The 18,570-nt window shown below is 36.8% G+C and overlaps 1 protein-coding gene across 1 annotated transcript in view; it reads right to left on the reverse strand.

Annotated features, from left to right (window-relative positions):
- The window catches only part of RELN (reelin), a 538,096-nt gene that overhangs the window by 229,814 nt on the left and 289,712 nt on the right, over positions 1–18,570 (reverse strand). Inside the window, exons 9-10 of the mRNA XM_069587839.1 lie at positions 6,395–6,491; positions 3,624–3,864 (exon numbers count right to left, since the gene is read on the reverse strand). Coding sequence (XP_069443940.1) covers positions 3,624–3,864; positions 6,395–6,491 — 338 coding nt within the window. The remainder of the gene's footprint in view (positions 1–3,623; positions 3,865–6,394; positions 6,492–18,570) is intronic.

The raw sequence follows: 18,570 nt of genomic DNA on the forward strand, positions 1-18,570 counted from the left end.
CACAGGAAGTCTGCTACCATGAGACTATTGGTTTCAATTTATTTAGCATTCCCCATTCTCACTCTATTTCACCTTCTCTACAGGTTACTGAAAATGCTTCCTACCTCCATGAGGAAAATATTTTAACACTCCTATCTCCTTAACTTTACTTTAGGTCAGCAGTGATGGACCAGTAAATATGATTGTGAAAATAAAACCAGCTGTTGTAGAGTGGAAGACAAGGAAGCAACCTGTGCTTGGACTGAACTTACTAGATTTTAATGTATGAAAATCATTCATCTAGGACCTCCCTGGTGGTGCAGTGGATAAGAATTTACTTGCCAATGCAGGAGACACAGGTTCAATCCCTGGTCCAGGAATTGGACCTATATGGATTCTATATGCCGCAGAGCATCAGGGACAATGTGCCACAACTACTAAAGCCCGAGTGCCCTAGAGCCCACATGCCACAACTACTGGGCCCATGCGCTGCCACTACTGAAGCCTGCTCACCTGGAGCCTATGCTCTGCAACAAGAGAAGCCACTGCAATGAGAAGCCCCATGGTTCAACAAAGAGTAGCCCCTTCTCGCCACAACTAGAGAAAGCCCATGTGCAGCAAAGAAGAGCCAGTGCAGCCAAAAAAAAAAAAACAAAAAACACCACACCAAAACCAGTCATCCAGAGAAGAGAATATATAGTACAAATGGAATAAAGCTAGATCAAGATAAAAAATATGAGAAATACCAGAATCTTTCAGTCTACTGTCAGAGAGTGATGGGGAAGAAAACAAGCAGACAAATTAACAAACAAATGTTGGGAAGAAACATAAGACCAATAGGGAGCATTTAAGTTTATATTTATTACTTGTAAGAGCACAGTTATCAGGCAGCTGAGACCAAGAGTTCTGAAGTCAGATTCCTGTATTTGAATCCTGGCTCCGCCACTGGTAAGAGGAGCATTCTGGACAAGTTACTCAACACCTCCATGTCCACTTTCATCTTTTTATAGGTTAATAAAGATCAACTCTACGAGATTATATACATAATCTCACATACATACCTAGAATAACAAGTCCTCAGAATAATACATGGAAAATAAAAAGTAGCTGTTACTACTTAACCAAAGAGTATCCCATCTGTGCTTGGACATTTTTCCTTGAATAAATTCTACTCTGTAATGAAGCACAATGAAGCACTCAATTGATGTTACACTCAGTCTCTGATCTAGTTAAGATGTAAGCATCTTGGAGACTTTCAATGAGTACTATTTAGAAAAGACAACATATAGTCTGAACAAACAAATAATACTCTCAAAACTAAAAAGTCCAACACAAAGCAACGTTCAAAACATGTCTTATGACCAATAGGAACACTGAGATATGTTTTCTAATTGGTTGTACTCTGTTTTCATCTCAGAGGCCACCCATTAAAGGAAAAATATTTGATGAAAAAATTGCATACAGTTTAAATAAACAATTTTTATTTCTAGAACTCCAAATCACTTGGCAAAAGCAATTTTTTCATGCTAGAGGTGTGAGTCAAAATGCAAGAGGTTGGTAATATAAATGAGTTAAAATGACAATCTTAGATTTTATCATTGCACTTATTTAAAATTTTAAAAAGAAACATTAGAGAAAAGCTTCTATGTGATAGCCAAAAACTCTGGTACAAACCATTTCTACAATGATTTTTTCTTAATAGGCAACTAGGCAAGTAGGTAACTAGGCAAGTCTCAAATGTGTGATTAGTAAGCTTAGGAGGAAGATGAGAGACCACAAAGCACAAGTATACTCCACACAAAGTTGTAATTTAAGTAACCATTACTACAAAGGAAACCCATACTTCATATATTTTTAACATGGGTGGTACCAAAGTACAATGCATTAAGAAACCAAAAAGTTAATTAAATTAGTATCATAATGGCTTATAAAAAAGGCACAAAAAGTACATATAATATATAGTAAAGGGAACTGAGATCAAATAATTACCAAATGATCATCACGGGACAAGAATGTGAATCCCAGGCCCTGAGGTCTCCATGTGTTTCCTGGGTTTACATATCTTGCCAATGGTGAACAGTGACAACAGAAATCCTTCTCTTAATCAAGCAGTAGTGGGATATGATACAGGCTATCCTTACACAGGTTCTTTTCCACGCCCATATGAAAGGCGTCCATGACTCTTTAAAGGATCCAAACGAACCAAAGTTTTAGAGTCTTTATCAGAACAAATTTCCATAAGGTTTACTGGGTGTTTTCTCATGTTGACCAAAGATGATGTCTGTTCCTAATGCTAGTCAGTATCTACAGTTTGATTTGCTAAGCACCAACTTAACTGTGTCAGGAGGGTTTTCTAAAAAGGTGAAGGTTTCCTAAATAATTAATTAATTTTTTAATTTTTGGTCATACCACATAGCATGTGGGGTCTTAACTTCCCAATCAGAGATTGAACCTGCCCCCTCTGCACTGGAAGGCAGAGTCTTAACCACTGAACCACCAGGGAAGTACTCTAAACAATTTGCAACCCATAAATTATTAAAAGGAGATGAGTGTCTTAGATCTCTATATTCTACTTGTGACTTCTGTGACCTCACCCCCATTCAGCACAGAGGTCCTTTTTTTTTTTTTTTTTTTTGGTAACAGTAAGTCACATTTTTAAAAACTCTCTAATCTGCATCTGTACTTTATTTTTTTCATACTTGAAACTTGGGAGAGTCCAATTGAAGATCAAACGGTATCTTAAAATATTGCCTTGACATAATATCTTACTCCACACACTCTCTGGGCAAGCAAGCCAGTGATTTTAATTCTCATTCAAAAAGTGAGCTTTTAAGACTTTAAGGTTTCATCACTGGTCATATCTTCAGACTTTATCACAACTCTCAACTGAGTATCTATTTTAGACAACCATTTCAAACACTGCCGAAGGTCTCTGCTTTGTGCTATCATCTAGCCTTTATGTATGTGATTTATGATTCTAGAAACACTAGTCTTCCCATCTGGCCAACTTGAAATGACCTTTCAGTCTATTCCTATTCTCTTGGATAGCCTTCCTAATCCCTCACGTCTGGATCTAGCACTGTATATTGCATTTCTACGGCACCTTAAACTTTCCCAGCAAATCAACAATTATGCTGTTTTGCACATGCACGTTGCTATATGTAACCTCCCACTAAACTGACAGACAATAAAAGGAAAAGACATATATGCCTTTTGTGGTTATATTCTCCAGGTTCAGCCCAGTACATGGCACCATGGGTTCTCAAAAATACTTGTTCAAAGGATGAACAAATGAATGATTTCCCATTCTTACAGGGGAGGGTAAAGTGATACTACCTATTCTTTTAATCGTGGTTTTAGTAAAATACTTCATGACCTCATGGACTATACAGTCCATGGAATTCTCCAGACCAGAATACTGGAGTGGGTAGCCTCTCCCTTCTCCAGGGAATCTTCCCAACCCAGAGATCGAACCCAGATCTCCCACACTGCATGTGGATTCTTTACCAGCTGAGTCACAAAGGAAGCCCAACTGAGCAACTTACACTTAATAAAATACTTTAGTAAAATAGTGATTTAGTACAATTTGGTTTATTGAGCTTTAGGTTTTAGGGAGAAGAGAAGGAGCGAAAGAGAGATCAAACCTTCACTGTAGCTCCTGGGAAGAAAAGCCAGTTGCCCGTGTCTACTGGATCCAGATTGTCTTCTAAAACAACTTGTCTGTGAGCTGAGTTGATGATGAGGATGTTATCTAAGGCCCAGCAGGCTTCATACACTTCACCTACTTGTAGATTTTCCTGCTTCCACTGAAACTGGACATTCTCCCCTTTGGCGTCTTCAGGAAGGTAGAGGATGTGGATGATGGTACTGACATTGGAAGGGGCTCTGGAGAGATGAGAATTGGTACCACAATAAAGTTCAACAGTGTCCACTTTATCTTTCTTATAGATCCATTTTGTTTCTTAATTAAGATTGTGGTTTTCTTATCTTAAAAACATTACACATTATGGGTGAAATACTCATAATCTTATACCCCTTAAACCTTTTAATATATGTGGTTATTAAGATGTCCATATTGAGTGATGGGAGTTTAAATATCAAATGTCTTAAAGAGCTCTACTTTTAAAACAAGGCAGGCAGTAAGTATACTCAGGTAAGTCAGTAAAAGGATAATTGAAGAGAAAATGGTACACAACTGCCTTGGCTCTTGTAAAAAATCAGAGTATCCAGCACAGTATTTTGTAAATGGTAGATACTCAATCTAAAACTATATACTTTATATGATACTAAGAAGAAAAAAAGGAGAGAAACTGTAAAATTATCTTAATTTTAATTCTTACTTTGAAATTTTATATCTATTAGAGATCACGGTATATTGTATGTTTCAAAATCAACATTTACATGAGTTACTTTATTTCTAGAAAACAAATACTTTTTTGTTTTGAAAATGTGAGATTTGCCATGAGAATTAAATGCTTTCATTTAGAATTCTTTAGAATTTAAAGACTGTATACCAGTCTTTAAAAACATGATATAATTTAATAGGATTTTTATATCATATCTGCTGAAATCTAGGTCCTTTGCTATTTAATATTTATGTTAAACATTTTATTTTACCAAAGTAGAAACCTGCTGTAGTAAAAATGATGGCCTTAGCCAAGATTAAAAGTGGTACTAAAATGCAAACTAGTAGTACCCGGGGCTTACTATAAATCAGTTTTGAAAGGACTAGAGAAAAGCCATATTTTTCACTCACCAATGAAGCACATATAAATCTGTAGGATTGTCAGTGTAGATTATGAATGGTGTGCCTTACCTTTGGGGGTAATCAATTCCCCTTTCCTTTAAAATATTTAATGATGACTATGTTTTTAACTTCAAAAATAATTTAAATCAATGAAGATAGTATATTTTAGTTTTAGGAACTGATTGAAAATATGTCCACTCTGATCACTAATGGTAAATTTGCATTGATGAGAATGATAGTTCGGTGCCTGGCCTAAAATTGAAAGTCTTATGTAGTGAAAAATAGAATCAGCTGAATGTGATCTCTATATCTTATAATTAAATGTATACACTCACTATTTATCATATCAGAAGCATACAGCTGTTATTCAGCAAGAAATATATACTACAATTTATCTAAACTATGAGATATATTAGAGAAAAATGGAGGCATATGAGTAAAACTTCCAATACTTATGCTGCTTTGCTTAAAGCCGTTTATATAAATCAGTACTTAATATGAATGCATTTTCATTATAACTACTAAAAATTAGAAGGAATAGCAAATGCTGTGTTATAAAACTGGTGATTGGCACAGCATGTCAGAGCTTGGCTTGTACCAGATATCTATAAATAATATTTTATTCTGTCACAGAGGGAGACAATCTATTAAAATCCATGAGTTAGAATTAATTTTCTCAAGTTTTGGTTGAAATAGAACTTGAACTTATGAGATTTTTATTTTTATTTCAAATACTAGAAATTTTTAATGTTAGAGATTAAGAACTAATATTTATTCTTCTTGCCCAAATAAATCATATTTTTTTCAATATGGAAATACGGTAAGGAAAATAGCATGAAAAATAAAGAAAACTGTCACAGAACTTATGGAAAATGTTCTAGTTGAGTCACACTAATTTAAGAACTGAACGGAGCAGAAAAACCACTTAATAAAATTTCAAGGTATTTTTTTCCTTTAAATATCTCACCATACCTGAAATTAGCACCCATTCTTAAGTTTATTTTATGATTTAAACTGCACAAAAATGGTTAACATAGTCTGAGTTTTGCTAAATTCAATCAAATATTTTCAACCTGAATGAGCTTCTCCCTCTTTAAGCATCCAACCTCATTTTCTTATGAAGGGATTTTTTTTTTATTAAAGAAAATGTAATAAATGATTACAACTCACATCACAATTATAACAGAATTTTAGAACTGGCCCTTGGGAAGTTAGAAGGAAAATTACAGAACCAGGGATTAGATCCAAAAGGCTGTTAACTAATTGTCATCACAGACTGGAAAGAATTTAAGTAGTAATCTGATACATTTCTAGGCCTATAAACCAGGTCACAGCCAGGCTATCTAGAGAGACAGATGGTGATGTTATTTTGTGGAGAATCCCATCAGAAAGGTTACTATCTCAAATGTACTTCTACCAAAAATAGTTTGTTATAGCCACCACTGACAGTGAGAAGTAGTGAATGGAAAATGACACTTTTAACAACATGTCCCTCAAATAGAGCAGGTAATATGCAGGTAAATATGTGCATTCAGGTAATTCAAGATAATTAACAATCAGAGTACTTTTAACCATGAAGAATAAAGACAGTGATAGAATGAAGGTAAACAGGGAAGCGGAAAACCACCTACATCAAAATTTATGACGATACTTTAAATGATAACAAACCTAATTTTCTCAAGCTGAATCCAGTCCGCAGTATTATTCTTGGCATATGACACGATGATACAAGGGTCTGAATAACTATAGCGACATGAACCTGAACCTGTAAGCAGCAATAACAATAAATTTCAAAGTTAAAAAAGAACAGTGTGAATATATATTATCCTTCCTGATAAATACTCTAGATAATTTTCTAACCACTTAGTTATGTAATCATTTCCCAATTCTTCTAACTATGCTAAAACTTCTTGTGATCTAATAAATATTAGATAAATAATTTTGAGTTAAGAAAAAAGTAAAGTGCAGGTCTCTTTAGAGATACATGAACTTCTAAATTAAATATAAACACTCTGTTCTAGGCCAAGAAATATCTGAATATTATAGAATGATTAATAATGCCATTATGATTCTTGCAAGTTAATATTAATAATGCTTATATTAAGTGGCATGTCAGTCATTCAATTGCATGAAGAGTAAAAATAGCATTCTTCTGTGTGTTTGTTATTTAACTTATAATGTAGCATGCCGCTGCTGCTTAGTTGCTCAGTTGCATCCAACTCTATATGAGAAATTAAAATACTGTAAATTCAAGTACTAAATGAATGAGAACTATTAGAGATATGATTGATATTATTCTACTACAGCCCAACATCAAAGATTTGAAAGAGAAACATTATTTTCCATTGTGGATATCTGGTCATTGTTTTTCACGATTATTTTCAGTATTGGATATATGAAAACCAAAGACAGTTTTAAACTCTGATAAGAATTTGTTTTAACATGTTTAATGAATTCTTATAATAAAACACACTCCCCAAAACAGCCATGAAACATAAGCCAGAAGTTTACTGGAACTCAGTAGCAGGGTTTTTATACTATATTAAAAACAAATGAACCAAACGAAAAAGAAATAGCATATTTTATGTTTAACTTTCCCCCATCTGTTAGAGGAACCGTGGTTTTAGCAAACGGCATCTGTTGATGGTTTTTATATTTGTAGTACTCAAGAGTTCCAAGCTTTAATCAGACTCATTTATTTTATTTCAGTGGTGTTTAGTACAACACCAGTTAGTTTGCCATCGCCAAGGCTGGCAGTGAGCTAAAAAGGCCAAACAGCAGTTTTCCTAGATTTATTCTCACAGCTAGAATGTCGATGAAAAAAGGCTACTGAAAAGAAAGCTACACAGTAACCTTGAGCTCAAACAGAAACCTACTTTATGCTGTTTGATCATTTAAGTTCTACCTTTCTTAAGCAGCTGCTTAAAATAAATATCAAACTGTGGGGCTGGAAATGGAAATGGCCAGGATTATGTGAGACAAACTTCAACGCAAACACGTATGAGGTCTGGCAGACAATTTGTTTTTCAAAAGGCAGTTCACACTAGCCTAAAGAATGTAAATGGTATTTATGTGCTCCTTTCTGTTTTATACATGGTTAAGTACTAAAAAAGCAAGTGCCTGAGGTGAATCCCCAAAATGGAAAGGCGAGAACAAATGAAAACCAAAAATGTTCCTCACAGTGGATATTGTTTACAAATTGAAAAAGAATAGGAAAGCTGATAAACATTAAAATAAAAAATGTGTTCAATTATGACCCTGATAACCAATATGACCCCTCTCCTATTTTCTTATGTTATCATCTCACTGTTGGGAGAAAAAGTGTTTACTGTTGTGAGAATAAGCTTATTGTCATTGTCCAGCTGCCAAGTCATGTCCGACTCTGCAACCCCATGGACTATAGCACACCAGGCTTCCCTGTCTTTCACTATGCAAACTACTCCGGCATTCTTGCTGCAAGAATAGTATAAGTTTATGATGCACTCATTAAAAGAAAAGGTACTTGGCAGGTGACTCACTTTTACTTACTTAGTCATTATATTATTTTGTATTTAAAATGTTAATATCTTCTGAACCCATCTCCTCCTCATTATTGTCGATGGATTCTCAGTAGCTCTTGCCAGAACTTTGCAATACTGATCAGCTGGTCTCCAGCCTCACATGTCCTCACCCAGCCACACTACTGCCGGTGCTCTTCCCACAAGTGAACTGAATCTTGTTACTCCCTTCTTATAATCCATCAATAATTTCTCAGTCCCTTCAAGATAAAGCAGTACTTCCAGCCCTGGTGACATAAAGGTGCACAGATCCTACAGACTAAAGGTGTACCCTGGAAAACAGAACTAGCCCAGGGTTATCTTTAAAGGGTTCCTACATGAAAAGACAGCTCAAAAGCCACAGGGATTCCAACAGAGGAGTGGATAGCTAGAAGACCAGGACTCAGGTATTAGGTACGAATTGACAGCCAGAAGAGAGGCACTGCCCATGCCATGGGAACTTCCCCTCCTGGAAGAAGCACCACCCAAGAGAATCAGCTGGCTTTGTGTACATGCTTCCCTTTGGGGCCACTCCTATCAAACTACCATCCCAAACGGTGCCAAGCCAATGAATAAATGATTCTCCACTCCCACTATGAATATAGCTGTTCCACATAGACTGGGTGAATTTCTTCTTCAGATAAGCCCTTCTGAACTGCAGCCCCACTGCACATAGACTTGGGTCAGTAGAGTAAGATCTGTCCTTGCCCAGATTGAAAATGGTTGCTTGACTCTGTCTGCAATGAGGAGAGGAAAGAGTTAATTAACATCCATGTGCCCAGGTGCCTAAAGCCATCCCCAACTCCCTGCTCCCAGATGCAGTGGTGCAGAGGTATCACATACCTCAAAACACCTCTAATGCAGTGAGGAGACAATAATAAGCAGGTGCCACCTGCAACAGGTACTTCTTTCTTTCCCCTCTTAAATCAAAGATCTTTAACTGCCAAAGCTGATATTTAAAACTAGAAAGGAAAAACAACTCAAATGGAGAATGAAAAATATCCTCTCATGTACAGGTTCATTTTCTCTCCTTTGGATCACTTCTGATGTACTTGCTATCCTTCATTCTAAAGTAGCAATTTTGCAAAGATTTGAAGAATTGCTGAAGATAGGAAGATAACTTAGAACTATGGTTATAAAAGTATGGTCTGAGAACCATCAATGGACTTAAATGGGTCTGAAAATGCAAACTCTTTCTTTGGTTCTTACTGGCAAATGAGGAAATTTCATATATTATCAGTTTTACTTATATCAAGGATATAAGCAGCCTACAAAGTGATGAAGGGTTCCTAAAGTATGGTATTCATAAATAAAATTGATGAACTTCTAGAACTCACTGGGAACCCTAATCCAACAGTCAAGGAATTCTGGTTTCCATGTAGAGGTACACACACCAGGATTGGGGAGGACAGGATATTTATGTTAAAGGTACCTCATGAGTGTTATTTCCAGTTGGTCTTGGTTGGCAATTCTTGATTTAAAGTTGACAGATAAATTGATAAATTATAAAGTAAATCTACATTTACTTATTATAACTGTCATTTGCATTACTATGGGTTATTTAGTCAATCCCATAGTACATAATGATAGATAATTTTTTCAGCAACATTTCTGAACTAATATTGGCTTAAAGTTTGTCCTATACTTAAGACATATATGTACTGCAATATAACAAGCCATCTCTACACCTTTGCCAAAGCAAATACCTACATAATGCCTTGAAACTATCTTGCAACAAAACCACCTTTCATTGATGATGTCCTGAATTTGTGCTATTGAATTTGTGGCTAGAATTTGTGCCATTTTAATAATTTGCTCTGCATTATCAAATTATGTATAAAAATACTGTTTTAACAATTTTTTTGGAATTTTAACATAAAATCATATATCTGTGTTCATTCTTATTAGATTCCATTTCCCTCTCCAGGGGATCTTCCCAACCCAGGGATCAAACCCAGGTCTCCCACATTGCAGGCAGACGCTTTACCATCTGAGCCACTATATAGGGAAGTACTATATATATATAGTTAAGAAAAATAGATACCACAGAGTAATACCCTCATCTTTTCAATCACTCTACCAGTGTACTCTGCCTTCCTCTTGTTATAATGGATGAAGTGCTCTGTTCTAAAGAATGGTGAACCTTTTCATGTGGTCTAGATTCCATCTCCAATGGCTCTTTAAGAATTCCCCTCTCTTTCTCTTGTATCATCAACTTCTTCCAATAAGTTTCCTGGATCATTCCTATCGTCATACAAACATAGAAACATACAAAGTATCTCCCATCTTAATTTCTTTTATTGATGTCACACTTGTATCTTCTGTTCTTTCCAATCCTATTTTTGTCCCACTTATAGGAAAACTTCTCAAAAGGGCTGTCCAGTGATTGTCTCCACTACATCATAGCCTATCTTCTGTCCCTTCCTCCATTCAGACTTCTACACTCAAGCACCACCCTGAAACTACTCTTGGTTATGTGGCTGGGGACTCCATGTTGCCAAATCAACAGATCATTTCCCCATGTTCAGGGTACTAGACTTCTCATCAGGATTTGTCACAGCCCATCCTTTCCCCTTAATTGGATAACTTCTATCTTCCACTACCTTCTTGATCTTTGTCTTGCTTCACTGGCTGTTACTTCTCATTCTCCATTGTTGCCCTTTTCGTTCTTGATCTCAAATTGTTTTGGTGGCTTTCTCTTCTCTCTACATTGCTTCTTTTTACTTCGAGTCTTTAAATAATACCTACAACAAACATCTGTATGCAGGTCAAGAAGCAACAGTTAGAACCGGACACAGAACAATGGACTGGTTTCCAAATTGGGAAAGGAGTATGTCAAGGATCGTCACTCTGCTTATTTAACTTTATACTCAGACTACATCATGCGAAATGCTGAGCTGGATGAAGCACAAGCTGGAATCAACACTGCTGAGAGAAATGTCAGTAACCTCAGGTATGCAGATACCACCATCCTTATGGCAGAAAACAACGAAGAACTTAAGAGCCTCTTGATGAAAGTGAAAGAGGAGAGTGAAAAAGTTGGCTTAAAACTCAACATTCAGAAAACTAAGATCATGGCATCCAGTCCCATCACTTCATGGCAAATAGATGGGGAAACAATGAAAACAGTGACAGACTTTATTTTCTTGGGCTCCAAAATCACTGCAGTGACTGCAGCCATGGAATTAAAAGACACTTGCTCCTTGAAAGAAAAGTTATGACCAACCTAGACAGCAAATTAAAAAGCAGAGACATTACTTTGCCAGCAAAGGTCCATCTAGTCAAAGCCATGGTTTTTCAGTAGTCATGTATGGATGTGAAAGTTGGACCATAAAGAAAGCTGAGCACTGAAGAATTGGTGCTTTTGAACTGTGGTGTTAGAGAAGACTCCTGAGAGTCCCTTGGACTGCTAGGAGATCAAACCAGTTAATCCTAAAGGAAATCAGTCCTGAATATTTATTGGAAGGAATGATGCTGAAACTGAAACTCCAATACTGTGGCCACCTGATGCAAAGAACTGACTCATTGGAAAAGACCCTGATGCTGAGAAAGATTGAAGGCAGGAGGAGAAGGAGATGACAGAGGATAAGATGGTTGGATGGCATCACCAACTTGATGGAAATGAGTTTGAGCAAGCTCTGGGAGTTGGTGACGGATAGGGAAACCTGGCGTGCTACAGTCCATGGGGTTGCAAAGAGTCAGACATGACTGAGTGACTGAACTGAACTGATATTTCCCATGAGATCCACATTTATAGATCCAACTGCTACTTACCATCCCAAAAGGACATCTCAGGTTTATTAAGTCAAAATCAGAAGAACTCGTTTTTCACCTTACAAATATTCAGTATACTTTGCATTTCAAATGACACCACTCCAGATGCTCGAAGAAACTAACAAAACACTAGATGTCATCTTTGATTCCTCCCTTTCTCCTTCACTTCCCACTTCCAATCCATTAGCCTGGGAGTTCTGACTCCAAAATACTGCTCAGCTTCTATTCTCCACTAGTGCTACCACCTTAGTCAAGTCAGGGTCATGTCTTGCTGGTCTTCTTGCTCCCCTTTTTATCCTCCTGTAATTAATTCATCCTCCACATGGCAGTTATAGGCCTTTCAAAAACAAAAGAGTCTTTTAAAATGTTTTAGTGATTAGGCCAACCTGGCTTAAAACTCTCTCAAGGTTTCTCAGTCCACTAGGAACAAAAGGATGAGCTCATTGCAATGATACATTAAATCCTTCATGATCTTAGAACATCCCTTGTACCACTCTTCTTTTCACATACTTTGTTTCAGCCACTTTGGACTTTCTCCTCCCTAGGCACTCCATCTCAGGCCTTCTATGTGCCTACTCTCTGCCTGCAATTACACTGATGATGTCAATATCCTCACACTCTATTCTTTCCTCATTCCATTCATGTCCTATCCCACAGACTCTCCCTTGGTTTGCTCCTCTTCTTTCTCATGGATCTGTACAAATATCACCTCCTTAAAGAAATCTTCCTTGATCATTCAATCTAAAGAAGTTCACCCTGTCCAATCATACTGCATCTTATCACTCCATTTTATGAGTGTATAAATTTATCTCATCTATTTACTTGATTATTTGCTCACTGTCCATCTCCTGTTAGAATGCAAGCTCCATCAAAGCAGTGTCTGTCTTGTTTACTACTTGTGTCCCGAGTACCCAGAAGAGTCATGGTACACAACAGAAATCAGCTCTGGCTGGACCGTGAATGAGTTTGCTGTAATTTGCTTATTTGAGATTATCTATTTTTTGTTTTTACTGAGATATATTTATACTAGAAAGGGGGAACTATAACCATGGATGGATGGGACTTAAAGATTTTCAACTTTTCTCAATTGGGTCAAAAGTGAAAAAACATTTGAGAGCTGTGCTTTAGAATATTTGTACTACATGTATCCTTACCCAAGATTCATTTTGGTACTGTCATATAGTCAATGGGGCAATAATTCTCCTACATTAACTAGAAATTGCCCTAAAATGACTTAGATGGTTACACAATCCAGTTTGCCTTTAGAATAAAAATATCAGAGACAGATTACATGAGTAATTATGATACACTTTTATCAGCTAGATAAAGTAATATGAAGAATAATGATAGCCAGATGAATTATTTTACTTATTAGTAAAGTCTTATTGTAATGGCCCAGTATAATTAAAAATAAACAGTTTTCAAAGTCATACAAAGTACTCATAAGCCACACCAAATATCACCCCCAAGGCACATGTTCTGACCTCTCCATCAGGAATCATTTTCTAGTACATTAAGAAAAAAGTTTCTCAAATGTAATATCTTCTTAATTGTAAGACATTATTTTGTCCTTTCAAGTTGATTTGTTTCTGTTTGAATGTTTAACTAGATTAACACATTGTTCTAAGGGAGAAAACCCACTTTTATGTCTAGGAAGAAACCTAATAAAACTGTAACTTTATAGAAAAATATTACTCTAAATTGTAATGCTATAATTGATGATAGGTGTATCTTATCATCGTATAATCTTAACATTATATAGCCTTATGTGCATCTCAGTCCCTCAGTCGTGTCTGACTGTGACCCTCACAGACTGTAGCCTGCCAGGTCCTTCTGTCTATGTGATTTTCCAGGCAAGAATACTGTAATGGGTTGCCATTTTGTCCTCCAGGGGTCACACAGTCTTAAACAGATGAGGGAATTCTATATATTAATAAATTCAATGCTTGTTAGTATTACTGATAATTCTATATAATTTTTAAACTTCATTTTTTAGAGTGAGATTCCCTCTGATACATTATCTTCCAGAGAGAAAGTATGTATAGGGGTTAGGAGAGTGGATGGTGAGGGCACGCTGTTAGGTTTGTAATCTGGGATTTGACACTTTTTAGCTATGTGAATGGAGAAGGCAATGGCACCCCACTCCAGTACTCTTGCTTGGAAAATCCCATGGATGGAGGAGCCTGGTAGGCTGCAGTCCATTGGGTCGCTAAGAGTTGGACACGACTGAGCGACTTCACTTTCACTTTTCACTTTCATGCATGGGAGAAGAAAATGGCAACCCACTCTAGTGTTCTTGCCTGGAGAATCCCAGGGATGGGGGAGCCTGGTGCGCTGCCATCTATGGGGTCACACATAGTCAGACACGACTGAAGCAACAGCAGCAGCAGCAGCAGCTATGTGAATCTTGAGCAAGTCACTAATCTTTACTGTGTCCAGTCTCTACATTTGTAAAATGTGAATAATAATAGCAATCTCTTCATAGAACTGTTGTGAAGATTAAGGCATTAACACATGAAAAGTGCTTAGAAAACAACTCCGGTCTACACTAAGAAATTCCAGGTATGATTCAGTATTTTTGTTTCATTTCATAAATCCATTTATCCCAGAAAAAGGAGAAAATATTTTTGTTCATGGGCCAAATACTAAGCTGAATCACTACTTATCAAAGAATTTAAGGCATGTTAAGGCATATATTCCCTCTTCAATATATTCTTTCATCTGGGGCTATTTCCCAGCTCTTTAATGGAAATGCTGTAAGTGCAATGTGGAAATGAAAACTGAGAACCAAAAGAGTTATCTTCCTGTTTGTTAGCATCACTGGTAAATGTATTAGAGGGGAAGAAAGGCAACTACTTGATAAGAAAAAGAAGGTGCTCTGGGAATAAGATAGCAAGACATAACAGTATAAGGAGACATCCTTCAGAGGTCTTTAGAATTGATAGAGTTGAAATCTGAGTTTGCAGTGCCTAACATCCAGATAAAACAGACAATCTGACCAGTTAAAGTTTTAGCAGCATCCACAGAGGAAAGAAAAAATTCCAATAATTCAAGAGAACTATTATAGTTGCTTTGAGCAGTTAGGTACTACTCTGCATGCTCATTTTACAGGTAAGGAAACTGAGGCAAAGAGAAGCTAAGCAATTTCTCAAGGCCCAAATGGGATTCAGAATTGGGCAGACCAGAATCCATGCCTTCAACCGCTTCACTATACTCCTTCCGGTGCACAAAGCACACTTGAGAAAACAAACAAATACTGCTTGATTTTCACATGGTCAGAACATGTGGGGACACGCTTCTGTGCTTCTGCTTCTACTCTGGCTCCTGCTTTGAGCCATATGTCTCTGTTTTTGGTAAAACCTAAAGGACTGAACCACTTCTAGTCTCCATATCAGGTCCACTTGGAAATCACTTTCTCTGCAGGTTCCCTGCCCATTCTTCTCCTTCCCCTGCCTCCACAGTCAGTCACCCAAAGCTGCATACCCTCCTGCAGATTTACTGAATCTATGCCTTTATTTTACCTTCACCATTACCTCCTTAAACCATCTCTCACACAGATCAGTGTGGTAACGTACTATCTGAGTGCTCAGAACAAACACAAAAGGTATTGCACTGATAATTTCTTTGGTCATTTGCTTTAAAAATCCATAGAAAGTTATTTAAAAGAGATTTAAAAGAAAATATTTGTATTCCAAAGAAGTAATATTCTAACATTTCCCAACTCAGAAAACTTTAATTATGTGAAAAGCATTAATCTGATACAATATTACAACCAGGATTAAATTTAAAATAATAGTGTAATCCACATTTGTATCCTAAATAACGAATTCCATAATAGTTTATAAATCTGTTTCTGAAATAATTATTTTACTATAAGGAAACAATAAATATTTACAAATGTAAAACAGTGCCTAGTACTTGTTATTTAAAAATAAAGAAAGAAGAAGAGTGGCAAAACTTATTTCTATAAAGTTGTTTCCTTTACTGTTACTGTTAGAGAGATTCATCACTATGGTTGTAAGAAACATTTTTAGTAATCTGTTTGATCTTTGAACCACTTTACTCATTATAAAACTGCAACTAAAATTGGTATCAATTTTTACTCCAGGGCTCTATTTAAATAGTACCATCCCTACTATAATTTACAAAACAATAGATAAGCAACTTCTCACTTTTGTTATAGGGAGTCAGGTCAAGATGATCAATCTAGCAATCAACCAACCAATGAGTCAACCAATTATTAAAAATACTTCTGTCTGAGGTACATGCGAACTTAAAAGCCTAGTTATTTTCTCATGATTCAGTCCCACTTCTATTGACTTTGGTTATCATTCAGGAAAAGCCAGGATATGTATAACCTTTGAGTAGCCTTCCCCACTTAAGCAGTAAAATATCATTCAGAACTGACGTTTACATAAGGCGTGTGGCTACCCGTTGGCAGTCCACATGGCTCTTCTGTTGGCTATTCTTTCTGCCAGGTTATCACTTCTACACAATTTAAGCCTCTGATCAATGGTTACATCCTCCAACAAAATGTGACCCCTCATGTGCTGACCCTGATTAATTTTCTTCATGCATTCAGTACTCCCTGACATTTATTTGTTTGATATTCATCAGCATGTCAGCCTGACCAGGGCAAAGATTTTCTTTTACGAATCCTGTCTCCCCAGTGCCTTAAGAGGTGCTTCACATAGAAGAGGAGCTCAGAGAACAGTTGTTGAATGAATGAAATTGAGGAAGCAGTTGTCAGTTAAACTCTAAGAAGAGAATTTTTTTGGAAATGCAACGATATCATTATTATTACTATTGTTACTACTGGCTCTTTTGCAGCACTTCTTTTCAGCAGGATAAGGATATGGAGGTGATTTATATCCTGTGTCCACCAGCAGAGTGTGTCACTCTTCTGGAAAGAGCCAGAAGGGGCAGCACATTCGATCACTCATGCTGAGAATTGCTTGGGTAACAACATTACATGGTTTGGCCGATGTCGCTTTTCTGTTCCTCCACCTAATATCTTCCCCTGCTAGCAAAACAAGCTACAAGTATAAACTAGCTATGATTGGTTGAATAAAGGTATAGCAACTACTTTGATATTTCTTGTAGGGGCCCCCTGAACTAAAACAGGCAACATCATAACCATATTTTTAGATAAAATGTATTCCTGGTTAACTCATAGTTCATTCTTTTCACCCAGTTCTAGGATTAAGGGTCACAGTAGGAAGACATTAAAGAGATCATGAAGATGAACATTCTTGCTTTATAAACAAGTTGTCAGGGGCTCACTAAGGCTCCACCAACCAAGTTTACGTGGCAAATTCAGTTGGCAGAGAAGTGACTATATGGCCTAACTCCCAATCCAGTGCTCTTTTCCCTTCCCCATTTACAGCAACAGCAAAACTTGTCATATGCAGAGGTAATTTTAGAATATGCACCCAAAAGTAAAAAGGAAAAAAGTATTTCAGGTAGTTAACAAAAATGCTGGATTTTCTTATGTTTGTGGTATTGCCAGTTTCTAAAGATTTGTAATGTGTTGTGATTTCTTTTCTCATTTTAAATAAACATTTACATTTTTGCCTGATTTTGAATGTTCAATTTTGTATTCTTTTCCTTAATGACACTCTAGCCTTCAACCAACTGTGTAAGCTTCAAATCTGGACCCACAAAACCTGATTCCACTCCTGTACAGAGCATGCCCTGCAGTATGTTCCTTAATTTCACAAATGTCTTAACTCACACGGGGTACCAAGCTCCAGATTACATGTTCACTTTCCATTTCGTTTAACATGGCACATTTACACGACAAATGTATTGTAATGTAAGACAATAATAAAGTAAGAATATATGATTCTTGAAACTATTTCTCTTTTTTTTTCAAGCAGATCTGGCTCAATTAAAATATTCTTAAAAGGAAATGATCATATTACAACTGGATGAGGATGGATGAAATGACCTAATTGTATGCTTATATACTTCCCTGGTAGCTCCGATGGTAAAGCGTCTGCCTACAATGCAAGAGACCCCGGTTCAACCCCTGGGTCAGGAATATCTCCTAGAGAAGAAAATGGCAACCCACTCCAGTATTCTTGCCTGGAAAATCCCATGGATGAGGAGCCTGGTAGGCTACATTCCAAGGGGTCGCAAAGAGTGAGTGACTGAGGACTTCACTTCATTTCAATTGTTTGCTTACATAACAAATAAGCCATTCAGTTTTGGACAGTGCTGCAAATGAACCTGAATGAGCCTCAGGAGCTCAACAAAACCTGGTGAGAACCTGCAACTTCTAGGATTTACTAACTAGAGTGCCTGTGCAGTGCTGGCCGAGAGGATCTTAAATGGCTGTTAGAGTTTACGATGCCAAGAATACACAAACACATAAGCAAGTAGCAATTATGTGTTAATCAGTGAAGCCCATATTAAGCACATTGAAAACCTGTTCATTGTTCAGTAGCCCATTAACCACAATATATATGCACAAAGGAGACTGCAAATACCTTCCAGAGCCAGGAAGTTTCCCAAAATTCACACATAAACATT

This window comes from Ovis canadensis, chromosome 4 (assembly GCF_042477335.2).
Source record: "Ovis canadensis isolate MfBH-ARS-UI-01 breed Bighorn chromosome 4, ARS-UI_OviCan_v2, whole genome shotgun sequence".
NCBI lineage: Eukaryota > Metazoa > Chordata > Mammalia > Artiodactyla > Bovidae > Ovis > Ovis canadensis.